Source organism: Bubalus bubalis, chromosome 18 (genome assembly GCF_019923935.1).
Source record: "Bubalus bubalis isolate 160015118507 breed Murrah chromosome 18, NDDB_SH_1, whole genome shotgun sequence".
NCBI lineage: Eukaryota > Metazoa > Chordata > Mammalia > Artiodactyla > Bovidae > Bubalus > Bubalus bubalis.
This window is the reverse complement of record NC_059174.1, coordinates 55043348-55069539: the sequence shown is the minus strand read 5'-3', so window position 1 is coordinate 55069539 and position 26192 is coordinate 55043348. Positions and strand designations below refer to the sequence as shown.

The 26192-nt window shown below is 53.1% G+C and overlaps 4 protein-coding genes across 6 annotated transcripts; all 4 read left to right on the top strand.

Moving 5' to 3' along the window:
• Nucleotides 1–9730: 9730 nt before the first annotated feature.
• On the top strand, nt 9731–14762 carry KCNA7 (potassium voltage-gated channel subfamily A member 7). The gene is made up of 2 exons (XM_006044615.4): nt 9731–11219; nt 12444–14762. The coding sequence occupies exons 1-2, from the start codon at nt 10302–10304 to the stop codon at nt 13257–13259; spliced, it is 1734 nt and encodes a 577-aa protein (XP_006044677.2). The 5' UTR covers nt 9731–10301; the 3' UTR covers nt 13260–14762.
• Nucleotides 14763–15778: 1016 nt separating this feature from the next.
• Nucleotides 15779–21546, top strand: NTF4 (neurotrophin 4). 2 transcript variants are annotated; one of them, XM_006044616.4, is made up of 3 exons: nt 15779–17329; nt 18396–18519; nt 19119–21546. In XM_006044616.4, exon 3 carries the CDS (start codon nt 19131–19133, stop codon nt 19761–19763), a length of 633 nt encoding a protein of 210 aa, XP_006044678.2. In that variant the 5' UTR covers nt 15779–17329; nt 18396–18519; nt 19119–19130; the 3' UTR covers nt 19764–21546. The 2 variants fall into 2 exon arrangements, with proteins under 2 accessions (XP_006044678.2, XP_044786791.1); XM_044930856.2 differs by lacking the exon at nt 15779–17329 and adding an exon at nt 17417–17623.
• An 87-nt stretch (nt 21547–21633) lies between these two features.
• On the top strand, nt 21634–24265 carry LOC102391792. The gene is made up of 5 exons (XM_006044619.4): nt 21634–21908; nt 22170–22370; nt 22471–22632; nt 23356–23483; nt 23887–24265. Exons 1-5 carry the CDS (start codon nt 21753–21755, stop codon nt 24254–24256), a joined length of 1017 nt encoding a protein of 338 aa, XP_006044681.3. The 5' UTR covers nt 21634–21752; the 3' UTR covers nt 24257–24265.
• A 23-nt stretch (nt 24266–24288) lies between these two features.
• On the top strand, nt 24289–26171 carry LHB (luteinizing hormone beta polypeptide). 2 transcript variants are annotated; one of them, XM_044930668.1, is made up of 3 exons: nt 24289–25114; nt 25416–25583; nt 25838–26171. In XM_044930668.1, exons 1-3 carry the CDS (start codon nt 25100–25102, stop codon nt 26075–26077), a joined length of 423 nt encoding a protein of 140 aa, XP_044786603.1. In that variant the 5' UTR covers nt 24289–25099; the 3' UTR covers nt 26078–26171.
• The last annotated feature ends 21 nt before the right edge of the window (nt 26172–26192 follow it).

The window sequence follows — 26192 nt, the reverse complement described above, 5'->3', positions numbered from 1 at the left end:
GCTGGGTAGAGTATTCTTGGTTGTAGGTTCTTCCTTTTCATCACTTTAAATATATCGTGCCATTTCCTTCTGGCCTATAGAGTTTCTGTTGAGAAATCAGCTGATAGCCTGATGGGAGTTCCCTTATATGTTATTTGTCATTTTTTTCCCTTGTTGCTTTTAATATTTTATCTTTGTATTTAATTTTTGTCAGTTTGATTACTATGTGTCTTGGTGTGTTCCTCCTTGGGTTTTTCCTGCTTGAGACTCTCTGTGCTTCCTGAACTTGATTGACTATTTCCTTTCCCATGTTAGGGAAGTTTTCAGCTATTATCTCTTCAAGTATTTTCTCAGGTCCTTTCTCTCTCTCTTCTCCTTCTGGGACCCCTATAATGCAAATGTTCACTCATTTAACGTTGTCCCAGAGGTCTCTTAGGGGTCTTCATTTCTTTTCATTCTTTTTTCTGTATTCTGTTGTGTGGCAGTGATTTCCACCATTCTGTTCTCCATGTCATTTATCTGATCTTCTGCCTCAGTTATTCTGCTATTTATTCCTTCTAGTGTATCATTCATCTCTGTTTGTTCTTTAGTTCTTTAGGTCTTTGGTAAACATTTCTTGCATCTTCTCCATTGTTTTTCTGAGATCCTGGATCATCTTCACCATCATTATTCTGAATTTTCTTTCTGGAAGCTTGCCTATCTCCACTTCATTTAGTTGTTTTTCTGGGGTTTTATCTTGTCCCTTCATTTGGATTTCCCTGATAGCTCAGCTGGTAAAGAATACACCTGCAATGCAGGAGACCCAGGTTTGATTCCTGGGTTGGGAAGATCCACTGGGGAAGAGATAGGCTAATCACTCCAGTATTCTTGGGCTTCCCTGGTGGCTCAGCTGGTAAAGAATCTGCCTGAAATTCAGGAGACCTGGGTTCAATCCCTGGGTTGGGAAGATCCCCTGGAGAAGGGAAAGGCTACCCACTCCAGTATTCTGGCCTGGAGAATTCCATGAACTATGTAGTCCATAGGGTTGCAAAGAGTTGGACACAACTGAGAGACTTTCACTTTCATCTGGAACATAACTTTCTGCTTTTTCATCATGATTCACTTTCTGTAATATGGTTTTTGTTTCAGCTGCTTAGGACTGTGCTTCTTCTGTCTGCCTTCTGATGGATGAAGCTAAGAGGCTTGTGTAAGCTTCCTCATGGGAGGGATTGGTGATGGAAAAAACTGGGTCTTGTTCTGGTGGGCAGTGCCTTGCTCAGTAAAGCTTTAATCCAATTATCTGCTGATGTGTGAGGTTGTATTCCCTTGCTTGGCCTGAGGTGACCCAGCCCTGGGGTCTATGGGCTTTATGGTAGGGTTAATGGTGAACTCCAAGAGGGTTAAGGTCAAGGGGAACCTTCCTGATCTGATGCTTCGTGTGCCTCCATCCCTGTGGTGCACCCCTGCCAACCCACACCTCCATAGGAGACCCTCCAGCACTAGAAGGTAGTTTTGGTTCGGTCACCTGTGGGGTCATTGCTCCTTTCTTCTGTACATTGGTGCACACAAGATTTTGTTTGTGCCCTCCAAGGACTTCCCTGGTGGCTCAGACAGTAAAGAGTCTGCCTGCAATGCAGAAGACCTGGGTCCAATCCCTGGGTTGGGAAGATCCCCTGGAGAAGGAAATGGCAACCCACTCCAGTGTTCTTGCCTGGAAAATCCCATGGATGGAGGAGCCTGGTGGGCTACAGTTCACGGGGTCCCAAAGAGTCGGACACAACTGAGAAACTAACACTTTCTTTCTTTCCAAGACTGAACACTCTGTTTCCCCCAGACCTGTGGAAGTCCTGCAATCGAATTCTGCTTGCCTTTAGGGCTAGATTCCCTGGGGATTCCTAGTCCCTTTGTAAGATCTCCAGGCTGGGGAGCCTGACATAGGGTTCAGAACCCTCACAGCAGTGGGAGAGCTTCTTTTCTATTATTGTTCTCCAGTTTGTGGGTCACCCACCCAGCAGGTATGGGATTTGATTTTATTGTGATTGTGCCCCTCCTACCATCTTGTTGTGGCTTCTTCTTTGTCTTTGGAAGGGTATCTTTGTTGGTGGGTTCCAGAGTCCTCCTGTCAATGGTTATTCAACAGCTATTTGTAATTTTGGTGTTCTCCCAGGAGGAGATGAGCGCACGTCCTTCTACTCCACCATCTTGAACCAGAAGTGCCCCCACAAGAACTGAAACAAGAGTGTTTCAGGGATGTATAGGCAGAGGGAGGGAGCTACATGCAGAACAGTACAGTCATCTCCGACAATCATCTTGAAATTCGTCATGCAGTTGTCTGACCAACAACATCTTGATTGCTATAAGTACAGTTAATCTTCAGTTGAACCATAAAGAAAGCTGAGTGTTGAAGAACTGATGCTTTTGAACTGCAGCATTGGAGAAGACCCTTGAGAGTCTCTTGGACTGCAAGGAGATCAAACCAGTCAATCCTAAAGGAAATTAGTCCTGAATATTCATTGGAAGGACTGATGCTGAAGCTGAAGCTCCAATACTTGGCCACCTGATGCAAAGAACTGACTCATTGGGAAAGACCCTGATACTGGGACAGATTGAAGGCAGGAGGAGAAGGGGATGACAGAGGACCAGATGGTTGGATGGCATAACTGACTGAATGGACATGAGTTTGAGCAAACTCCGGGAGATGATGATGGACAGGGAGGCCTGGTGTGCTGCAGTCCACGGGGTCGCAAAGAGTCAGACATGACTGAGCAACTGAACTGAACTGAATCTTCAGTTCCAGAGGTAGTTTGTTCCCATTTCTTTGAGGGCAGTTCGGGAACTGTGCAAGGCGAAGCAGCTTATGTCATGGCCACAGTCTGGTTATCATGCAGTTAACTTCTTCGACCTGGTGGAGGTTTTGGTATCTGCAAAACATCTCAAAGGAGATGGCTCAAAATATTATCTATAGGCCTTGAAGAAGAACTAAAGGTCGTTGACTTTGTTTAATGATTAAACTATTATTTGTTTGACTGCTCTTCTTTGCTTCTGCACTTTTTCATTTTTTTCTGATGAAATTTATTCTTTGGCTAAATGTTTTTTTTACAAAATGCAGGCAGAAGACAAGGGCGGGGTGGAGGTTTGTCCTGGGGAGACCTCATAGGATCCTGCCCAGTTACTATAGCAGTGGAGTGAAAAGAAGTGGTAAGATTTAGGATCCATTGTGAAGGTGACCTCAGTTATTCAGTTGCTATAGGAGTGGAATTATTAGAAATAATTCCCAGAGGAAATTAAGGAGACAACTCTGTATAATGTGGGATCCTGGATTAGATTCTAAACTGGAGGAAGAATGTCACTGGAAAATTGTTGAGACTCAAATGAGGTCTATAGCATTATTTGTCAATGGTAATATACCATTGTTAATTTCCTGGCAAATAATTGTACTGTGGTTATGTAAGAAGTTGATGGTGAAAGCTGGGTGAAGGATATATGGGAAATCTGTGCTATTAATGCCTTTTATAAATTTTCTGTAAGTCTGAAATGATTTCAAAATAACAAGCCTAAATAAAAACTTTTTAAAAGATTTGTGTTTGATGTGGGCCATTTTTAAAGTCTATTGAATTTGTTACAACATTGTTTCTGCTTTTTTTATGTTTTGGATTTTTGACCACTTGGCATGTGGGATCCTAGCTCCCTGACCAGGGAATGAACCCACACCCCCTGCTTTGGAAGGTGAAGTTTCGATCACTGGACTGCTAGGGAAATCCCTAAGGAAAAACTTTAAATAAAGCTAATTTTCCATTAACAATTATCCCCACTCCTAGGTTTGTAGGCTAAGCAACTGGGTGACTGATGGTGCCATTCATTTAGAGAGGGAAGACGTGGGGAAGAGTGGGATTATCAAGGAGGAGTTCTGGGTTTGGACATGTCAAAGATGTCTGTTTGACACTCAGACGGAGCTGTGGAATTGCAAGTTGGAAGATATGGCAATTGCAGAAGAGTTCAGGGCTGGAAACCTAGATTTGGGAGTCATTGGAGTTGAGGTGGTACTTGAAGCCATGTGACTGAATGAACTCGGCTACGAGAGAAGATGGAGAGGGGAACATGTCTGAGCACTGAGTCTCAAGGCCCTCCATCAGAATTGAGATAAAGCAAGAAGATTCATCAAAGGAGACTGAGTAGGAGGGATCACAAATGTAGGAGAAAAGCCAGGAAAGTCCAGAGGCCAGGAAGCCAAGAAGGAAAGTGCATCAAGAAAGAGGCAGGGTCTGGGACTTCCCTACAATGGTTAAGACTGCAGGGGGCATGGGTTCTATCCCTGTTCAGGGAAATAAGATCCCCTCATGCAGCGCAGGAGGGCCAAAGGAGGCAGGGTGGGGGTGGGGGGATGGGGGGGGAAGGAGCCAGTGTCAAGATATGGAAGCAATCTAAGTGTCAATCAACAGATGAATAGATAAAGAAGATGTAGTATACAATGGAATACTGCTCAACAATCTGTTGTTCCCTGTCCAGTTCTAACTGTTGCTTCCTGACCTACATACAGGTTTCTCAGGGAGCAGGTCAGATGGTCTGGTATTCCCATCTCTTTCAGAATTTTCCACAGTTTATTGTGATTCACACAGTCAAAGGCTTTGGCATAGTCAATAAAGCAGAAATAGATGTTTTTCTGGAACGCTCTTGCGTTTTTAATGATCCTGCAGATGTTGGCAATTTGATCTCTGGTTTCTCTGCCTTTTCTAAATCCAGCTTGACCATCTGGAAGTTCACATATTGTTGAAGCCTGACTTGGAGAATTTTGAGCATTACTTTGCTAGTGTGAGATGAATGCAATTGTGCGGTAGTTTGAGCATTCTTTGGCATTGCCTTTCTTAGGGATTGGAATGAAAATTGACCTTTTCCAGTCCTGTGGCCACTGCTGAGTTTTCCAAGTTTGCTGGCATATTGAGTGCAACACTTTCACAGTATCATCTTTTAGGATTTGAAATAGCTCAACTGGAATTCCATCACCTCCACTAGCTTTATTCACAGTGATGCTTCCTAAGGCCTACTTGACTTCACATTCCAGAATGTCTGGCTCTAGGTGAGTGATCACACTATTGTGATTATCTGGGTCATGAAGATCGTTTATGTACAGTTCTGTATATTCTTGCCACCTCTTCTTAATATCTTCTGCTTCTGTTGGGTCCATACAATTTCTGTCCTTTCTTGTGCCCATCTTTGCATGAAATGTTCCCTTGGTATCTCTAATTTTCTTGAAGAGATCTCTAGTGTTTCGCACTCTATTGTTTTCCTCTATTTCTTTGCACTGATCGCTGAGGAAGGCTTTCTTATCTCTCCTTGCTATTCTTTGGAATTCTGCATTCAAATGGGTATATCTTTCCTTTTCTCCTTTGCTTTTGGCTTCTCTTCTTTTCACAGCTATTTGTAAGGCCTCTCCAGACAGCCATTTTCCTTTTTGCATTTCTTTTTCTGGGGGATGATCTTGCTCCCTGTCTCCTGTACATCACGAACCTCTGTCCATAGTTTATCAGGTACTCTGTCTATCAGATCTACTCCCTTAAATCTATTTCTCACTTCCACTGTATAATCATTAGGGATTTGATTTAGGTCATACCTGAATGGTCTAGTGGTTTTCCCTACTTTCTTCAATTTAAGTCTGAATTTGGCAATAAGGAGTTCATGATCTGAGCCACAGTCAGCTCCCGGTCTTATTTTTGCTGACTGTATAGAGCTTCTCAATCTTTGGCTGCAAAGAATGTAATCAGTCTGGTTTCGGTGTTGACCGTTTGATGATGTCCATGTGTAGAGTGTTCTCTTTTGTTGTTGGAAGAGGGTGTTTGCTATGACCAGTGCATTCTCTTGGCAAAACTCTATTGGGCAAACTGAGGAATAGTCCACTGACCTTCAATAGGGACAGTATTCTTCAAAAGTGTTGAGGTGATTAAAGACAAGGAAAAAGTAAAAAAAAAAAAAAAATTGCAAGATTGCAGGAGGCTAAGAGGACATCACAATAAACTGTGGAAAATTCTGAAAGAGATGGGAATACCAGACCATCTGACCTGGTGGTCTTGAGAAACCTATATGCGGGTCAGGAAGCAACAGTTAGAACTGGACATGGAACAACAGACTGGTTCCAAATAGGAAAAGGAGTACATCAAGGCTGTATATTGTCACCCTGCTTATTTAACTTATATGCAGAATACATCATGAGAAACACTGGGCTGGAAGAAGCACAAGCTGGAATCAAGATTGCCGGGAGAAATATCAATAACCTCAGATATGCAGATGACACCACCCTTATGGCAGAAAGTGAAGAGGAACTAAAGAGCCTCTTGATGAAAGTGAAAGAGGAGAGTGAAAAAGCTGGCTTAAAGCTCAACATTCAGAAAACTAAGATCATGGCATCTTGTCCCATCACTTCATGGGAAATAGATGGGGAAACAGTGGGAACAGTGTCAGACTTTATTTTGGGGGGCTCCAAAATCACTGCAGATGGTGACTGCAGCCATGAAATTAAAAGATGCTTACTCCTTGGAAGAAAAGTTATGGCCAACCTAGATAGCATATTGAAAAGCAGAGACATTACTTTGCCAACAAAGGTCCGTCTAGTCAAGGCTATGGTTTTTCCAGTGGTCATGTATGGATGTGAGAGTTGGACTGTGAAGAAAGCTGAGTGCCAAAGAATTGATGCTTATGAAGTGTGGTGTTGGAGAAGACTCTTGAGAGTCCCTTGGACTGCAAGGACAGCCAACTAGTCCATTCTGAAGGAGATCGGTCTTCGGTGTTCTTTGGAATTAATGATGCTGAAGCTGAAACTCCAATACTTTGGCCACCTGATGTGAAGAGTTGACTCATTGGAAAAGACTCTGATGCTGGGAGGATTGGGGGCAGGAGGAGAAGGGGACAACAGAGGATGAGATGGCTGGATGGCATCACCGACTTGATGGACGTGAGTTTGAGTGAACTCTGGGAGATGGTGATGGACAGCGAGGACTGGCGTGCTGCAATTCATGGGGTAGCAAAGAGTCGGACACAACTGAGCAACTGAACTGAACTGAAGAGGACACGAAAGCTCAATGCAACATGGTATTCTGGATTGGATCTTAGAAGGAAGAAAGGACATTAATCAGAAAAAATGGAGGCAATTTGAACATCATTTAGTCAATAGTATTGTACCATTGTCAGTTTCTTCAACAAAGGAACCATGGCAATGTAAGACGCTAACATTAGGAGAATCTGGGTGAAGGCTATCATGAATTCTCTGTGCTACCTTTGCCTCTCTTTTGTAAGTCTGAAAATACTTCAAAATTAAAATAAATTTTTAAAAAAGGTCTTATTGTAACACAGGAACAAAAATGATACCAAGGAAGAGGAGAGACCATCTCTTAGTTTCCTGTTACTGCTATAGCAAATTACCTCCAAATTGTGGGTGGTTCAATTAAGGGGTAACAGGGGTGTAGAGTTTCTCTGGGGCGGATAACAAAAATGGTCTAAATTCGACTGTGGTGATAGATGCAAAACTCATGAATATAGGAGGAGCCATTGGGTTGTATACTTTATTTATTTTTTCAAAGTGTGTTAGTCGCTCAGTCGTGTCCAACTCTTTGTGACCCTATGGACTGTAGCTTGCCAGACTCCTCTGTCCGTGGGATTTTCCAGGCAAGAATACTGGAGTGGATTGCCATTCCCTTCTCCAGGAGATCTTCCCAACCCATAGATGGAACCCGGGTCTCCTGCATTGCAGGCAGATTCTTTAGCATCTGAGCCATCAGGGAAGCCCCTTTTATTTTTTAGTATTTATTTAGGCTGCTCAAGGTCTTTGCTGCAGGACTCAGGATCATCAATCTTCATTACAGCATGAGGGATCTAGTGCCCAGACCAGGGATTGAACCCAGGCCCCCTGCATTGGGAGTGCAGAGTCTTTTTTGTGTGTGGGAGTGGTAAGTACAGAGTCTTAGCCACTGGACACCAGGGAAGTCCTCTGTGTAAATTGAAATGAGTGAACTGTAGCTTGATAAAACTTTAAAAATGGAAGGAAGGAGGGGGGGGGCAGGCAGGAAGGGAGGAGGCTGGGGTAGATCAGATGGAAATGATAGGCTCAGAGTACCAAGATACCACATGTGGATTATCTATTATTGTGGTGTGTGTAACAAACCACCCAAAGACTGTGTGACTGAAAACAAAGACCATTCATTTTGCTTACAAGGCTACAAGCTGGGCAGGGGAGGGTGGGGGGGTGGTGGCGGTACAGGGAGAAGACTTATCTGTGCTACAGTGGGTAGCCTAGCTGGGACAGGAGGATGCACTTCTAAGATGGCTCACTCACGTGGCTACAGGTTGATGCTGCTGATTAGCTGCAAGTTTAGTGGCCTAGGGTCCTCTCCACATGGGCCTTGTCATCTGGCCTGCACAAGTTTCCTAAGGAAAAGAGTGGGGTGGAAGGTTGCCTTTTATGACCTAACCTCTAAAATCACATAGCATCTCTTCCAAGGATGATTGTAGCTTTCCTTTTTTTTTTTTTTTGGCTGCCATGCAGTTTGTGAGATATCAGGTCCTCTCCCAGGGACTGGAAGGACTGGGTCACTGTTAGGACCCGGCAGTGAAAGTGCCGGGTCCTAACCACTGGACCATCAGGGAATTCCCTATGGCAGTAGTTTTAGAGTGATGAATATGGAGCCAGGAATGAAACTCTTCCCTGAAAGAATGGGAGTGGCCAGAAAGGGGAAGGATGAGTTTTTAGGGAAGGCTGGGGAAAGGTGTCCATGGATAGCTTGAGTGTCAGAGGAGCTGAGGAAGGGAGAATTTTCTGGAAGTGAAAGAAGGGAGAATTTTCTGGAGGTGAAAGAGTGAGCCCACCTCCAGGCTCAGTAGTGGGAGGGTGTAAGAGATACGGCTATAGGAAGGAGGAAGGATCTGTTCATACCAAATGTTCAGAAACCCACAAAGAGAGGCTTCTGTGAGTTCTGAGAAAGAGAAGAAAAAGAGAGAGAGAGAAAAGACCAGAGAGAAGGGAAAAGGCCAGAGAGATGGGAGGGGGCAGCGGGGAGAGAGATTCAGTCACGGGAAGGGTCAAAGACCATGAAAGAAAGGGACATAGACACACAGAGAGGGACACAAATCCAGATGGATGGTGACAAAATATTGCAGAAACTGTAGACAGGAAAAGCCCCTGATGCTGGGAAAGACTGAGGGCGGGAGAAGGGGACGGCAGAGGATAAGATGGTTGGATGGCATCACCAACTCAGTGGACATGGGTTTGGGTGGACTCCAGGAGTTGGTAATGGACAGGGACGCCTGGTGTGCTGTGGTTCATGGGGTCGCAAAGAGTCGGACACGACTGAGCAACTGAACTGAACTGTAGACAGGAGGAGGGCCAAAATTCCTAGCGAGCTAAAACCTTTAGTGGCTCTCTTCTCTACCCCAGCAGAGGGCGTCCGGGGACTCATTCCCAGGAGTCTGGGTGTCCAATCCCCACTGCCTCCCTCCAAGCTCAACCGATGGGGCTATTTTTACCCGGTGTCATAGGACACCGGTGGCTGGAAGGCCATCGTCGGTCTGTCCTTTGGTCCCTTCGAGTGACCCTGCGGCATCTCCCCAGCCCACCCTCCACCTGTTCCTGGCAGGCCCGGCCTTCTTTTGCACAATTCAGGGCCCCAGTTCAGGCCTTGCTGGGGCTCAGAAAGTCTGGCAGAGAAGCCAGGTGGAGACCCTGGGGTGGGGGTAGGAGAGGAGAGCGAGGGGATCCGGTGTGGGGGGCTCACGCTCATAAGCAGCTGCTGGAGCGTCCCCAGGATGGGGCAACCACCAGGACAGTGGTTGAGCCAACCTAGAGTGATGGTCGGAGAGAGATTCAGAAGTATGACTCCGGAGAGGCTCAGTGGTCCAGAGGCCCTGAGACAGAGACTTGCAGTAATGCAGAGAGACAGGGAAAGAAAGCTAGCTGAAAGGGAGCCCCAGAGAATCCCAGGGACAGAGACACAGCGAGCTAAGAGATAAGAGAGAAGAGAGCCGGAGAGACAAGAAGCAGAGAAACGTTGGCAGAGATGAAAGACAGAGACCAAGAGAAACAAGAAATAAAGAGAGACAGTGATATCTCTTTTCAGAGTCAAACTGAAGACGGAGATTCAGAGACCAAGACACAGAGACTGCCAGGAATCCCCAGACACAGGTGACTCTAGAACGGCAAAAACCCAGAGAAAAATGACTCAGAGACATACTCAGAGATATATCCCTGAAATCAGAGAGGCCCAAAGCGAAGACATAGCCAGAAGCAGAGACATTCAAAAGAATGAGAGATGGAAATTTGTGACTCCCAACAGAGGGGCTCAGATGCTCATTTTAAAAAATAGATGAGACACACACACACACACACACACGGAAACCCGGAGGGCCGCAGAACAGAGGTCTCAGGAGATGGAGAGACAGAGAGAAAGGGGCCCCGAAGGCGGAATGAACCCGGAGAAACCCCAGCGCGGCGGCGGCCAGGCGGAAGGGCGGGCGCCCCGGCAGAGGGCGCGCGGCCGCCCTCTGCCCCGCCGGGGTCACGGCGCCCCCTCCCCCGCTCGCTGGCCGCGCGGCCGGGCTATTTTTACGCGTGGACACCGGACACCAGGCTGGGGCGGCGGCGGCGGCGGCCGAGGCGGGGCCGGGCCGGGCCGGGTCGGGCGTCGGGGCCACACGTCCGTCCGCGGGTCGCCGGGGCTGCGCGCGCCATGGAGCCCGGGTGCCCGCCACCCTGCGGCTGCTGCGAGCGGGTGGTGCTCAACGTGGCCGGACTGCGGTTCGAGACCCGGGCCCGCACGCTGGGCCGCTTCCCGGACACGCTGCTCGGGGACCCGGTGCGCCGCAGCCGCTTCTACGACGGCGTGCGCCGCGAGTACTTCTTCGATCGGCATCGGCCCAGCTTCGACGCGGTCCTCTACTACTACCAGTCTGGTGGGCGGCTGCGGCGGCCGGCGCACGTGCCGCTCGACGTCTTCCTGGAGGAGGTGGCCTTCTACGGGCTGGGCGGCGCGGCACTAGCGCGCCTGCGCGAGGATGAGGGCTGCCCCTTGCCGACCGAGCGCCCCCTGCCCCGCCACGCCTTCGCGCGCCAACTCTGGCTGCTCTTCGAATTCCCCGAGAGCTCGCAGGCGGCGCGCGTGCTCGCCGTCGTCTCGGTGCTTGTCATCCTCGTCTCCATCGTCGTCTTCTGCCTCGAGACGCTGCCCGACTTTCGCGACGACCGCGACAACCCGGGGCTTGCCGCGGTGGCCGCCGCTGGCCCGGTAAGGGGGCGGGGCCTGAGTGTGGCGGGGCGGGGTTTAGGAGGAGGTGGGCGCGTCCACGGGGTCCTGGCCAATCATAAGGTGGGGTAAGGGGCACTGGGAGGCGGGGCTTCTCAGGAAGGTGGGGCCTGGCCGTGGGTGGGCGGGGCATTGGGGCTGGAAAACCAAACGAATCAGAATGCCGGGCGAGGGGCTGTGCGTGCTAAGCTGCTTCAGTCGTGTCCGACTCTTTGCCACCCTAAGGACTGTAGCCAGCCAGGCTTCTCTGTCCGTGGGATTTCACAGGAAAGAATACAGGAGTGGGTTGCCATTTCCTTCTCCAGAGGATCTTCCCCACCCTTGGATCGACCCTGTGTCTCTTAAGTCTCCTGCACTGGGAGGCAGGTTCTTTACCTCTAGCACCACCTGAGAAGCTGTGAGAGGGGCAGCAACCCAGGGACAGCGCCCGACTAGGGGATTCTACCATTAAAAGCTGGGCTGGGGAAGGGAAATGTATATAGCTTAATGGGGAGGGTCCTGAGGATCTGAATAGGAGGACCTGCTTATCAGAAGGCGAGCGTTGAGGTAGGTGAGAAACCCGGCCTGTGGAGGGCAGGAGGAAAGGTGTATTAAGAAATAAAAACTGAGGGGTAAGGAGAAACTGAAAAATCGGCCGTCTATGCGGCTGGCAGTAACCAATGGAAAGGATGGACTGGAGGCACCGAGGGCTGGGATCTGAAGAAAGCCACCTAGGGAGATGGAGATAGAGGGGTGGGGCCTGAGGGCTGGGGTAAGAGGCCTCCATCTAAAGAAAGTTGAACTGAGGTTAGTGAGAGGAGAAGCACGGTTTTGGCATTAAAGATAAGGTCTTCAACAATCACGGTCTGGGCTGGGTTTGGGGAGGGCGGGACATAAGGGAGTGAGGCCAGGACTGGGACCCTCCCCGTCTGGAAGTTCAACGCTGGGGGCGGGATTTCGGAAGGGATGAGGTTGATCTCCACTCTAGCATCGTTTCAGGAGACCCTGCCAGTGAAGGATCAGGGATCCTAAAGTCAGCCTTACAGGGATGATCCCTGAGGTCCTGTCCTGGTAGGAAGGCTCTGCCAACTGGGTCAGCGGGGTTCTGGAGACAGAGGCTATTGGCCAATTTGTAAAGAAGTAGTTGAATATTTAACCCGCAAATATGGCCGTTCCAGTGTGTCCCAGCCCTGGCATGGTCCTTCCTGAATCCTTTCCTCCCTGCAGTTCCCGGCTCGGCTGAACGGCTCCAGTCCAGTGCCTGGACCTCCGCCTCGCTTGCCCTTCGATGACCCGTTCTTTGTGGTGGAGACTCTGTGCATCTGTTGGTTCTCCTTCGAGCTGCTGGTGCGCCTGGCGGCCTGCCCAAGCAAAACAGCCTTCTTCAAGAATGTGATGAACCTCATCGATTTCGTGGCCATCCTGCCCTACTTTGTGGCATTGGGTACAGAGCTGGCCCGGCAGCGGGGAGTGGGCCAGCCAGCCATGTCACTGGCCATCCTGCGAGTCATCCGACTGGTACGCGTCTTCCGCATCTTCAAGCTCTCCAGGCACTCAAAGGGCCTGCAGATCTTGGGCCAGACCTTAAGGGCATCCATGCGCGAGCTAGGCCTCCTCATCTTCTTCCTCTTCCTTGGTGTGGTCCTCTTCTCCAGTGCAGTCTACTTTGCCGAGGTGGATCGGGCAGACTCCCATTTCACCAGCATCCCTGAATCCTTCTGGTGGGCGGTGGTCACTATGACCACAGTTGGCTATGGAGACATGGCACCCGTCACTGTGGGTGGCAAGATAGTGGGCTCTCTGTGTGCCATCGCCGGTGTGCTGACCATTTCCCTACCTGTGCCAGTCATTGTCTCCAACTTCAGCTACTTTTACCACCGGGAGACAGATGACGAAGAGGCTGGGATGTACAGCCACGTGGACACGCAGCCCTGTGGCCCCCTGGAGGGCAAGGTCAATGGGGGGTTGGTGGATCCAGAGGTGTCTGAGCTGCCGCCTCCACTCTGGGCACCCCCTGGGAAACACATGGTCACCGAAGTGTGAGGGACAGTTGAGGTCTGCAGGACCTCACATTTCCTTGGAGGGAGGGCGGGAAGGGAGGAGGGGAAAGTTGGGGGGAGGGTGTTGTTTCTAGGATGAACTAAGTTATGTGGTAATGAACTGGGGAACACTAAGTCTTATTGGGTCTTGAGTTGTGGATTGGTAGCTCCCGTGGGTACCTCCTGAGATGACAGTGAATGGCAATGGGTTATACTGAGTTGAGATGGAGGCTCCATTGGTTTGTATTGCACTGGGTTGTGCAATGCTTGTGGAGCCTTTTGGGGTAGTGTTGAGATAGGTTTGGTCACATAGTTTTGTGAGTTTCTTGGTTCCTTGTTGGATTGGGTTGGGTTGGGAGTCTTGTCCAACAGCACTGTGCAGGGTTCTGTGGTTTTATGAGTCCCCTGGGGCCATGTTGGATCAAGTAAGGTGGTCACCCATGGCATTGTTGGGACTGATTGTGTGTTCATGCATGGTGTTGTGGAGTTGAGTTGAGACATTGGAAACTGAGTGGCTTTGTGATTCTTCTAGGGCCATGTTATTTTAGGTTCTGTGAACTTGTGAGCCATGTAGAAATACGAAGAGTCAAGTGATAGAATGTGAGCTTTCTAGGTCATATGAGGTCAAGTTGGGTTGGAATGTAAATGCGTAGGAGTGTTTCAGGGTTCTGTCATGTTGAATTGCATAGCATTATGTGGCTAGAAGTTTTCTGGGGCAACATTAAGGTGGATCGTAATGAGTTGTGTAATCATGTGAGTCTCACAGGGCTGGTTCACTCAGTTGAGTTACATCAAGGTGTGTTCGCTGAGTTCTGTAGGAATGTTGGGTTGAGTTGCAGTGTATGTATGAGGTCTATAGGGCCATGTTGGTTTGCTTGCATTTAGTGGACCTAGGGATAATAGCTCTAGGAAGTAATCATGTGTCAAGGAGCAAATGTAGTGTGTGGACTCTAGGAGACCAACTGAACTGGTTTGCTCAGTGTCATCACTATAAGGGGGGGCAGGGCTGGTTTCTGTATCTGTAGATTCAGTTGGTCATGCGGAGGGCTTCTGGGTGAACTAGCAAGATGTAGATATCCCTTCCGTTTACCATATACCTGCCTTGTTTTGCCATTCAAACCAACCCCTTCTCTATCTGTCTTCCCCTAGAGTTTTGCTTCCAGGCATGGAGATCAGAGCTACAAGGGAAGGGAAAAGGGGTAGAAACTGTACTCTGTTCAGACCTGATTGGGGGATAGAAACCCAGAGGAGGGGGAAAGAGAGCTGGGGAGGTATAGAGATCTAGAGAGAGAAAGGGAAATCCAAAGAGGGAAAAAAGATCCCGAGAGAGGGGAAGACAGAGACCCAGAAGGGGCGGGTATCAGGCACCCAGAATGAGAGAGACAGAAACCTAGAATTGGAAAAGAGACCAGAGCACCCCAGAGAAAGAGAACCAAAAAAGAAAAAGGCAGAAAAAGTCAGTGCCCCTGAACCCAAGAGAGATGCACCCATGGAATCACACAAAGATCCCCAACTGGGTACACCACCCCTCCCGCAGTTCAAGAAGTGTATCAGACAAACTGCAGGGCCCGCTTTATTTCCCTGGGGAGAAACCAGCATCTCAAAGCATGGGAGTGGCTTCCCAAGGTCGTGTGGAATGTTCCAGTTGAGGGGGGGGGCAGGACTTGTGGCCGGCTGCCTGACCCCATGTGTCCCCATCAGCCTGCTGATCAGCACCAGAACTTAACAGCTTCATTTCTCACAAATGAGAAAACTGAGGCTCAGAGGGGAGGGGGTTACCCAAGGTCAGAGATCTTTCAGTACTAAAAGGGCATTTGGAGGAGGAGGAGGACGGTGAAATCACTAACACATATAGGGCTTCCTATGTGCCAGGTACTTGTATTAATTCAAAGTACTTATATTAATTTATTAAAATCCATCCAGTGGTTTACAGAGACTTGTTGTTGTTATTTTTAGCTAAAGACCCCCCAACACCACCCCTTTCTTTTTTGTTCAAATGAAATCTTACTTAGCACCAGTGTGACAAATCAGAGTGTTTGAACTGGTCTGAGGGGAACCTACCCTTTATGGAATTTCTCTTAGTAACTCGGTCTGCAGCTAACAAATTCAGTTTGGAAACCCCTCATTTAATCCAACCACCTTTTTACACAGAGAGAGAGAAGAAGGTACAGATTGTGGGAAGCTTTTGATAAAGGTCGAAAATAATGTAACCTTTAAATAATTTAACACTTCTCTCCGAAAGGGAGGGAAAGGCACGTTTGGAGACAGAAATGGAGACAGACCCCCCCCCTCCCCATCGCAGTGACAGACACAAGGCAGAGTCTGGGAGGCAGGCACGGAGCCCCCAGCACAGGGACCCAAAGAGGACAAGACATGTGAACAGTGGACAGAGACACCCAAGGGGAGAAGGGAGAGGAGGAGAGAAGAGGGCAGCGGCCTGGGAGGGGGTAAGAGACACAGGAAGGGGGGCAAAGATGCAGAGAAGGGGGCAGAGATGCAGAGGGGAGGGACAGGGGATACAGAGGGGACAGGGACCCAGACAGAGGGAGATAGAGACCCAGAGAGAGGAAGAGATGGAAACTTTCCCATCTGCAAACTCACCCCTACTACCCCATCGGAGAATGGAAGTTCCATAGACTTCTTCTGGTAGGGGGTGGGGCAGGTAGGGTACTCAGGGATGGGGGAAACCTGGAGAGGTCTGGGAAGTAACTCCAATGGACACTCCCGTGGACAGGGCCCCTCCCCCATCCCAATAAACAACCGCAGCCACCTTCTACGTTGCCTTGGCCCAGGATGGGGAGCAGTGAGGGGAACACCCTAATCCGGGGACACCCTTCCTGCCACCTTGCCATGCTATATTTAGGCTGAGGGAGGGGTATGGGATGACCCCTGCCCCCCCCCACCCACCAAAGCGGGTGTCAGTTTTCCTTCTGAAAATAGCTCCAGGGGAGGGGTGAAGCAGTTAAGTCTGTCCCAGGGACTCTCAGCTCCTGTCTGAGTCTCCATCTGTCTTAAGGTCTCTCTTTCTCTGGGCTTCTCTCCCCTTCCTCAGTGTGTCTGTCCCCTCTCTCGGTCTGTGCCTTCTCTCTCTCTGAGTGTGTGTCTCCCTCTTTCTCTAGGAGTCTGTCCCCTTTTCTTCTCCCCATCTCCCTTCATCTGTCACTATTCACTTTCTTTCTCCAGGCAGGTCATTCTGCTCCCAAACCATATCTTTGTCTGTCTCCAAGCCCTAGAATACCTTGAATTTCTCTTATCTGAAACTCAGGACAAGACCCTCTCCCCAGTCCCCACCCAGGAAATTCCAGCAGAGAGGACTTATGTGGGAGAGACCCCCGCATCTACCGTCTCCCCGGGCCTCGGGGCCTTATCACTCCCCGAACCCAGCTGGTTAATGTCTGGCCTGGAGCTCCTGGGAGAAATGGAGATGAGAGCAGAGGGTGGGAATCTGCCCGGGGATTGACACTAAACTGGCAAGAGAACGCAAAGGAATCTCAGGCCCAGACTCCTGGGTCTGCGGAGGAGGGGGTTTGGGGTCTGGACTCCTGGGTCTGAAGGAGAAGGGGACGTGGGGTCTGGACTCTTGGGTTTGAGGGAGGAGGGGACTTGGGGGTCTGGACTTCTGGGTCTGCGGGAGGAGGGGGCTGGAGCTGAGGAAGAAGGGGGGGGGGTCCTAAGGAGGAGGAAGCTGGGGGCCCAGACTCCCGGCGTCTGCGGGAGGAGGGGCTGGGGGTCTGGACTCCCGTGTCCGCGGGGAGGAGGGGGCTGCGGACCCGGACTCCCGAGTTTGAAGGGAGGGAGGTGGAGGCTGGCGCCTGGCCTCCTGGGACTGAGGCGGGCTGAGGGCTGAGCGAGCCAGGCCGGGCTTCCGAGGTCTCGGCACGCGTGTGGAAGGCGGGATCCCCCGGCCCCTCCTCCGCCGTCGGGCGCCGCCCCGCCCCCGCCCCCGACCCGCGCCCTCCGGAGCGTGTGCAGCGAGGAGCCGGCGGGCGAACAGGCGTCCCTACAGCCAGCGAGCAGGAGGAGGAGCCGCCGCCGCGCCGGAGACTGCCGGAGGAGCCGAGGAGGGCGCCCCAGGTAAGCGCCTCCACGCCTCCTCCCCCGGGATTCCGGCGTCCGGGTCGTCCGGCCCCCGGGTAGGGAGGGACGGGGGCGGGGCCGGCAGGGGCGGGGCTTGGCGGAGGAAACTGAGGCAGGAGGGAAGCGTCTGAGACCGACAGTCCGCGACCCCCAGAGCGGTCTCAGGAGTCCCGACCCCCAGGCTTAAACTTCCCGGGAGAGGAGGGGCCGGGGAGTCCGCGCTTCTGAGTGCCTGGGAAGGATGGGCTTGGACCCCAGAACTCTCGGGTCTGAAGGAGGACGGCACTGGGGGTCCGGACTTCTGGGTCCGAGGGAGGAGGGGTTTGGGGCGCCTGACTTCTGCATCTAAGGGCGGGAGCTGGCGACCTGGGTTCCTGAAGGAGGAGAGAGCTGGGGAGCGGGGCTTTGGGGTCTGAGCGAGGAGGGGGCAAGAGCCTGGACTCCTGCAAAGGATGGGGTGGGGGAAGTGGGCCGCCGGCACCCACGACTCCAGGTCTGACTGAGAAGGCACCTGGGAAGCAGGACTCCCGGTCTGAGGGAGGAAGCAGCTGGGAACCCACGCTCCCGGCTCTGGTTGGGTCAGCATGTACCCCTCTTCACATTTTCCCCTTCTCATTTCCCCATCTCCCAGCCAGGGCAGGCAACCACTCCAGGTATGTGCAGTAGAAGTCTTGGACGGGCCCTGGCCTGTCCTATGAGCGGAGAACATTCCAGGAAGCAGCCATGGGGGACCCAGGGCTTCTTAAGTGTGGGCCCTCGGGGACCCGGGTGTCCAGGCCAGCCCCGCCCCCGCCCCGTCTGTGAGATGAATGGGCCGAGGAGGATGTAATCTTTTCCAGCCTCCTTCGTCCTCAGCCTCTCCCCTCCCCTCTCCTCTCCTCCCCCCATCTGCTTTCCATCCAGGAGCCATCACCTGGGCAGAGCAGGGGCCTCTGGGAGGGGCTGCAGCCTTGACTCTTGGTCCCCTACACTTTCAGAGGAACACTGAGAAGCGGAGTGTTCAGGGGCTCAGGCCCCCTCCCCCACCTGCCTCTCTAATCTGCCTGTTCCCTTCTTCCCCTAGGTGGTTGCCCCCTCCCTCTCCTGAGATGTCAGGAAGGAGGGGGTCACCTGTGTCCCCAGCAGGGGCCCCCCGGAGCCTGGGGGCCCCCAGCCCTGGAGCTCGGAGGTGGAGGAGGTGCTGACAGGTCCAGTAACCACCCACTGCTTCTCAGTCCTTTCCCAGAACCCACGGGCTTCCAGAATGTTTTAGAGAAACTGCAGCATCTATGCCCCCACCAGCATCTCCCAGCCCTGGCCCAATTTCATGGATAGGGAAACCGAAGCCTCACCTGGGAGGAAGTGTCTTACCTTCTTACAGGCAGTTTTAAGCTGAACTTGGGTCTCTCTGGAATTACAGGGCATGACCATTCTCAGAAATTTTGGAGCTTCAAACCTCATCCCGGCTGCAGGATTTAGGCTTCTTTGGGGTTGTAGAGGCAAAATGGCAGAGTGGAGTTGCTGGGACATGTTTTGAGTCCCACCTCTGGCATTTGCTTGCTGTGTGACCTGGTACAAGTTACTAGTCTCTCTGAGCTTGTATTTCCCCCTTTATTGGCTATTATTAATACTAATAGAATAATTATGATTAATCTAGAGGTTGGGCATTATCAAAGTCCTAAAATATAGGGGTCCTCCAAGCTTCTAGAACCTGTGGTTCTGTCATGCAGATGCCCCTGGAGTTGCCATGTGTCCCCCCACTAAGTTATCATCCTCCTAATTCCAGCTTCCCTCTGTCTATCCTCAGGTGCTCAGCGAGATGCTCCCGCACCCCTCAGGCTCCCTCCCCATCCTCCTGCTTTTCCTCCTCCCCAGTGTCCCGATGGAGCCCCACCCCCCACCCTCACCCCTGCCCCCATTTCCAGCCCCTGAGTGGGACCTCTTGTCCCCCCGGGTGGCCCTGTCCAGGGGTACCCCCACGGGGCCCCCTCTGCTCTTTCTGCTGGAGTCTGGGGCCTTTGGGGAGCCAGCCGGCAGGCCAGCTAACCGCAGTCGGCGAGGGGTGAGCGAGACAGCACCAGCCAGTCGCCGTGGAGAGCTGGCCGTGTGTGATGCAGTCAGCGGCTGGGTGACAGACCGCCGGACTGCTGTGGACCTGCGTGGGCGCGAGGTGGAGGTGCTGGGCGAGGTGCCTGCAGCTGGTGGCAGTCCCCTGCGCCAGTACTTCTTTGAAACCCGCTGCAAGGCTGCCAGTGCTGGGGAAGGTGGCCCTGGTGGGGGTGGAGGAGGCTGCCGGGGTGTGGACCGGAGGCACTGGGTGTCTGAGTGTAAGGCCAAGCAGTCCTATGTGCGGGCATTGACCACTGATGCCCAGGGCCGTGTGGGCTGGCGATGGATTCGAATTGACACTGCCTGTGTCTGCACGCTCCTCAGCCGGACTGGCCGGGCCTGAGACCCAGGCCCAGGAACTGAGCAGGTAGAGGAAGAAGGAACTGGATGCTGGAAGACCTCAAGAGTAGCCTGGCTGCTCTAGGCCTCAGTCTGGGAACTTGTAAAATGGTCGCACAAAATCACAGTGCTCTGGTTTTGAGAGCTCATTCTGGGAAAGACAGATGATGAAACCAAATGGGGTTTTGAAGGATGAATAGGAGTTCTCCTGGATGAACTTGAGGGTAAAAATGATGATGATGATGATGATGATAGCCAATATTTTCTGAGTGCCTACTGTTTATGAACGCTAATACAACTTGTCAGATCAACTCTGGTGGATTTGACCATTGGAGTTCCTCAGCTTCTAAGCTGCTGACCATGTGATCTCAAAGGACATCACCTTGCTCATCCTGAAGAGAGTGACAAGGAGGGGATACTTGGGGGGGATTATAAAACTGTGGGGGGGGATTATAAAAACTGGAACACGTAGGCAAGTAGTTGGGAGCTGGGGTTCAAATAAGAAACCTTATTTGGTCAGATGGGGCAAATGCTTAGAATGCTCTGTTTTGAGGTAGTGAGCTACCTACGACAGGAGTACAAACAAGGTTGAATGACCAGAGGTCAAGATGGTTAAGATTTTGGCCTTGGTGGGGAGTTGGAGTCAGGTTTCCATCCCCTTCCCTGTCCCAGGCTTTGCAATATACTCAGAAAGAAATAGACCTTATCATTGTCCAGCTTGAGTAGGACATGAGGTTTTAACCAATTGGCCTGCCCTTGGCTGAGATCAAGGGAGAGTTGGACACTGATCAGTCTAGAATGAGCCAGGATAATCCAATAGGATAAGTGGCCCCAGAAGCCTGAATGAGGGGGGGGTCTGTGGAATCCTGGGGCAGCTGCAGAAGGCAGCCTCAGTTTTCCCTGTCTGAAGAATGGGTTGGTGGGAAAAGAATGGGGACTGAGGAGGCAGAGGCTTTGATCAAAAGGGTTTTAAAGTGAGGAACTGACAAGAGAACTCAGAGGTAGACCCCACACCCTCAGAACACCCATTCATATGTTACCACTCCGTAGGCACACATATGTGCACACTCGCACACATGCACACACACATTTTTGCCTTTGTTTCTACATCTTGTGTTCTAGGTCTGTGGTTCCTGCTCTCTTCTGCCACCTCCTTTGCTGTTGCTGTCTAAATTCTTGTCCCATAATCTCTGGGTCACTAGCTCTCTTTCTGTCCCTGCTTCTCACTCGCTGTTTCTCACTCATTCTTGTATGTATTTTTCTCATTCATCAAAACTCTTTCCACATCCCCCTCTTTATTGCTAAGTATTTCCCTCTGGGTCCCTTCCTCTTCTCCCACCCCCATACCCAGGTGGAAGTTTTCAACCAAATCAAAGGCAGGCAGGACAGACGAAGCCGAAGCTGATGCTGACTCCTTCAGCACACACAGGGAGGGAGGGCGAGCCCCGGGGAAGTCTGGAAATCGTTACCCACCCCCTCACCCCCATCCCCCCTCTGCCGTTAGAGGTGGGCTGTCCTGGCAGAAGGAGGAGGTAGCTAAGAAGGCTGGGACCTTATGGGGAAGCGGGGGGGGGGGGGGTGTTTTTCGTGGATTCCCTGATGTGCTGGGTGACTCTGTCCTCCTTCCACTCTGTCTCTCTATTTCTGGGTCTCTGACACGCCCCCAGGTCCCAGCCCCTCGCTCTCTGCAGCCGGGTCTCTGGATCTCAGACTCTAAACTCTGAATTTCTATTCCCCTCCCTCCCCCCGCCTCTTACCCTCCTCTCCCTCTGGGTCTCCCCCCACCATTTATCTGAGCTTTTGTCCCCTTCTTGGGGGTCTTGGCACTCTCTCAAAATCCCCGTTCCTCTATGCCTGAGTCTCTTATTCTATCCATCCAGCTACACACTAATAGGCCCTCCATTGGCTGCGTTCAGGGTGGGCGGGTTCTGTCACCCGGGGCGACAGCAACAACAAGCCTGCTCCTGCTAGGCTACGGGGCAGGGGTGGGACCATGGCGGGTCGGACCCTAGCTCTGCGCTACGGTCCCCCATGGTCCCCCATCTCTGGGACAGAGGTGCCTGGATCCTGGCCCAACTGGCATCTCACGAGCAGTGGCGTCGCCCACCACTTTATCCCGCCCGTGTCCTTCCCCCCGCCCACTGTGCAGGTGAGAGGACCCTAGCCTCTTGGCCAAGAGGAGACTGGGGTCGCAGACTCAAGGAGGAGCCTGGGGATTCAGACACTTGCTGAGAGAAAGGGCGATTTGGGGCTTCGACTCCTGTCTGACTGAAGGAGCGGGGTCTCAGGGTCTGGGGCCGAGAGAGGAGGCGCCAGCGAACCCAGATGCCTGGAACAGGCGGGAGGAAAGGGCTGGGAGCTGACCAGACTCCTGAGTCCTTTCAGCTGACTGCCCGCACCTTCTGCTCAGTCCACGGTCGCGGAGCCCCTGCCCCCGGCCTCAAAGCAGGATTTGCATGTCTGGGCTTTCGACGAGGTCATCAGCAGATGGGAGACAACCTCGGGCTCAGCTCTCGTGCCTAAGACCCACGGAGGGCCCTACGCCCAGCCCAAGACCCCAGAACCTGCGAACCCCACCCGGACTGTGGGGATCAAGGATTTAGGGGAAAAAGTAAGGTTCTGGGTTGCCCAGGTCCGGGGTAGACAGGGCTGGGGGCTGCACTGGAATCCCGTGCACCCTCACGCTGGGTCGCCGCCTCGCTTTCTCTCAGCTCAGACATCGCGGCTGGCGCCTCCCTCTGATCATCAAGCACCAGTGCAGTGAGACGAAGGCGCAGTACGGCGGCTGGCCCGACCTGGACCGGGGCCCCACCTCTTATTTCGGGCCCCAACCCCTAGAGCTTGCGGACCACCACCGAGGGAGCCCTTCCCAGGTAGTAGAGAACCGCAGTGGCAGGATCTGGCAGAACTGAGCGCCTGGGGTTGGGGGAAGGAGCTCAGAAGCTAGGAACCGGGCTGAGACCCTAGCGCCGGGTCAGAAGTAACTCTAAGTCTAGGGGCTAAAGAATGGGACCGAATCTGAAGTTGCATAGACTAGGGGAGGGGTTTGGCACTTTAGAAGCGGAGCCAGAAGGAGACAGGGACTGGAAACCCGAAAGCCCAGCTCTGAGGCTGGTCTAGTAAATCCTGGGGCGGGCCTAGGAGCTAGGGGCGGAGCTACGCAGCCTAAAGTACTCGTGGGCGGAGCTCGAATATTCTGAGGCCGCTTTGGTACCGGAGAAAGGGCTGGCTTCTCCTCTTAGGGTAAAGTAAGGAGGAATGGTTTCTGCTGAATTCCAGTGGCGGGACCAATCTAGGGGAGGAGCCAGGGAGGTCTTTCAGTGACTGGGGATTTGGCGGGCAGAATACTTGGATTTGGGCGGGCAGAATACTTGGATTTTGGAGGTGAGGCTAGTAAGAGTTTTGACTTGCGGCGCGAAGTTGAAGTGCACTGACGTGCAATTGACCAAGGATTCTGATTCTGGGGGCGGGTATCAGGGCCTGGCTCAGAGGGGCTGTTGAGACCCAAGAAAGAGGAATTCTCAGTCTGGCACCCAGGACATGGAACGGGTTATGAAAGTTTTCTTGCTCATTCCTCCTCCCCCGATCTTCCTCAGGCTTTAATCCCTTGGACCAAGAACCCCGAGCTGGCCGGCCGGCCTTTCACAATTTCTGACCGGGCCATACTGGACCGCCATCAACTCTATCTGACCACTTCGGCCCGGGATTTTCGGCCCTATTCGAAGTGAGCCTGCGTCCTCGCTTGGCCCCGTCCCCCTGCACAACCCGCGCAGAGGCTGGTGGGACGCCGAGCCCCCCGGTGTTGACTGCCCCTCTCTGACTCAGTAGTCTCGGCCTTCAGTCCCTGCGCGGGCAAGAACCAGAAATTCAAACCCAGCCCCTACCTCTTTTAGCGCTCTGGTTTACTTAGTGTCAACTCTCAGGAACTAGGAGCCCGCAAAGGGCCCAAGAGGGAGTTCCGGATCTGAGGGCATGGCCCTGAGGGTCTAAGGCTGGCCTCTTTTGGTGTTTGAGTCCCCAGATAATTCCCCAGTCCCAAGCCTCCTAAAGGGTCCCAGACTCCTACAAATGTGTCCTCGAGGATCCAGCTGTGCTCTCCCCATCCTGCCTCCACCCCAACCCAACAGGAAGGAGTTGTCAAGCTATCCTCGCAAGGATTCGATGACCTCAAACTTCGGGGAGACGCCCCAGGCCGGCGGCCACAGCCAGAAGCAGCTGCCTTGTCCGTCCTCCTCTTGGCCACCCCAGCGGGCGAAAATCCGCTTGCCTCGCGGCCGCCCGGTAATACCCTTCGTGCCTCACCGCGGGGCGCTGACTCTGGCTCAGGAATCCTACAACCTCCCGCTGCACCCACTCCGCCGGCTGGACCGTTTCTGCCCGCTGGAGCTGCCCTGGGGCGGCCCCCACTGGAAGCCGGTGTCAGGCATCTACAGCGTGCCACATGCCTACCGCACCGAGAACTCCAACTACGGCAGCTTGAAGCCAGCATTGGTCTGAATCAGACCAGCCAGCCCCGCCCTGGACACGCCCCCCGAGACGAGGCGGGGTCAAGCCTGGAAGACCGCGACTAGGGGCTCGCTGGTCTGGGCTAGGAGGGCCCCGCCCATCTGGGGGCGGACCAGATCTTGGCCCTTGGGCGGGGCGGATCTAACATCCACTCAATTGCGGGGGCAGGACTTCTGCGGCTGAAGGGGCATAGCTTATCTTTCGCGGAGAGTTAAAAGATCCTAAATCACGCTCTTTGCTGGGTTTGGTTCCGGCATCCTGGCTTTTGGGGCCCGAGTGTGGGGCAGGTGGGATTCCACTGAATCCTTTTTGGAGGGGCGGCGCGAGTGGACCCCGACTACCTCTAGCCACAGAATCCGATATTGAAGCTACGCCCCTCCTAAGAAGTCGGACTTAGGCTTTGGCCGGAGGAGCAGGATTGAGGCTGCAGCCAATCACCATCGGAGAATTGTCAGAGGGGCGGTGCTGCAGCCTCTGCCGGGTCCCCTCGTGATAGGTAGAGGCGCGCTCACAAGGCAAGCGGCACTGCTGAGGGCCTCCAATATCCGATTTCTTGTACTCCTACCACGACCTCCCTAGCACCTGGGGATTGAGCCTGTGAAGTCATCTTCTCCTTGGGTGTCTTCTGCTTCATGGTGCGGGAGCCACTCAGGGAGTGGTGGGGGAGGGATGCGCCATTGAGCCACTCTTGCCTCTCTCTGACCTTGTCTGCCTCTCGCCCCCGGGGAGATTAGTGTCCAGGTTACCCCACCATGCTGCCACCCCCGGTGGCCTTGCCGCCCCCACAGCCTGCAGGTATAAGACCAGGTAAACACAGGAGGGGAGGCACCAAGGATGGAGATGCTCCAGGTAAGTCTGTAGGGCCCCTTGAGACTCCATCCAGGAAACAGCTGGGAGGAAGTGGGAGAGTCCGGGGACCTGGTGGAGGAGGCCTCTTTCCAGAAGGGTGTGGGGAGAACAGTAGGCCTGCCGGTGGGAGGAGGGCAGCAGGTGGGGCCTGAGGTCTTGGGGTGTCTAGGGTCCCTGGGGATGGGCAATCCTTGAATGGAAGGTGGCAGGCACAGGAGCTGGGTCCCTGAACGTGTGCATGCAGGGCTCGGGGGGTGGGGTGAGGGCTCTGGCTGGCCCTGAGGCACTGGCCTTGTCCCAGGGACTGCTGCTGTGGCTGCTGCTGGGCGTGGCCGGGGTGTGGGCTTCCAGGGGGCCATTGAGGCCGCTGTGCCAGCCCATCAACGCCACCCTGGCGGCTGAGAAGGAGGCCTGCCCTGTCTGTATCACTTTCACCACCAGCATCTGCGCCGGCTACTGCCCCAGCATGGTGAGCTGCCGAGGGCGGGCGGGTGCCACCAACTCAGCTCCAGGCAGATTACTCGGGGCCAGGCCCATAGAAGACCGGAAGTGGCACTGGGGGTGGAAGGGTGGCCTGCCGCCTGGGGAAGGGGCCGGGCAGCTGGGAGGGAGAGCACAGAGGGTCCCCTGGACGCCTGAGTCTGGGATCTGTGGGGTGCAGTGGGGGAGCTCGGGGAAGAGCTCAGCCCCACGGAGACACTCAAGCTCCCCACCCTCCAGAAGCGGGTGCTGCCTGTCATCCTGCCGCCCATGCCCCAGCGGGTGTGCACCTACCATGAGCTGCGCTTCGCCTCCGTTCGGCTCCCCGGCTGCCCACCTGGAGTGGACCCAATGGTCTCCTTCCCCGTGGCCCTCAGCTGTCACTGTGGGCCCTGCCGCCTCAGCAGCACTGACTGCGGGGGTCCCAGAACCCAACCCTTGGCCTGTGACCACCCCCCGCTCCCAGACATCCTCTTCCTCTAAGGATGCCCCACTCCAACCTCCCATGCCCACCCTAACTCCGGAAGCCAGCAGACACTCCTCCCCTCCCTTCCCAATAAAGACTTCTCAAACTGCACTCCGGGGTTGTCTTTTTTGG

Bases quoted from the DNA above. Each gene is read 5' to 3' on its own strand.
- NTF4 (XM_006044616.4), top strand. From the start codon at position 19,131: ATGCTCCCGCACCCCTCAGGCTCCCTCCCCATCCTCCTGCTTTTCCTC.
- KCNA7 (XM_006044615.4), top strand. From the start codon at position 10,302: ATGAGACACACACACACACACACACACGGAAACCCGGAGGGCCGCAGA. The intron at 11,220-12,443 runs GTAAGGGGGCGG...TCCTCCCTGCAG, and splicing joins CGGTGGCCGCCGCTGGCCCG to TTCCCGGCTCGGCTGAACGG.
- LHB (XM_044930668.1), top strand. The intron at 25,584-25,837 runs GTGAGCTGCCGA...ACCCTCCAGAAG, and splicing joins CCGGCTACTGCCCCAGCATG to CGGGTGCTGCCTGTCATCCT.
- LOC102391792 (XM_006044619.4), top strand. From the start codon at position 21,753: ATGGCGGGTCGGACCCTAGCTCTGCGCTACGGTCCCCCATGGTCCCCC. The intron at 21,909-22,169 runs GTGAGAGGACCC...CCTTCTGCTCAG, and splicing joins TCCCCCCGCCCACTGTGCAG to TCCACGGTCGCGGAGCCCCT. The intron at 22,371-22,470 runs GTAAGGTTCTGG...GCTTTCTCTCAG, and splicing joins TCAAGGATTTAGGGGAAAAA to CTCAGACATCGCGGCTGGCG.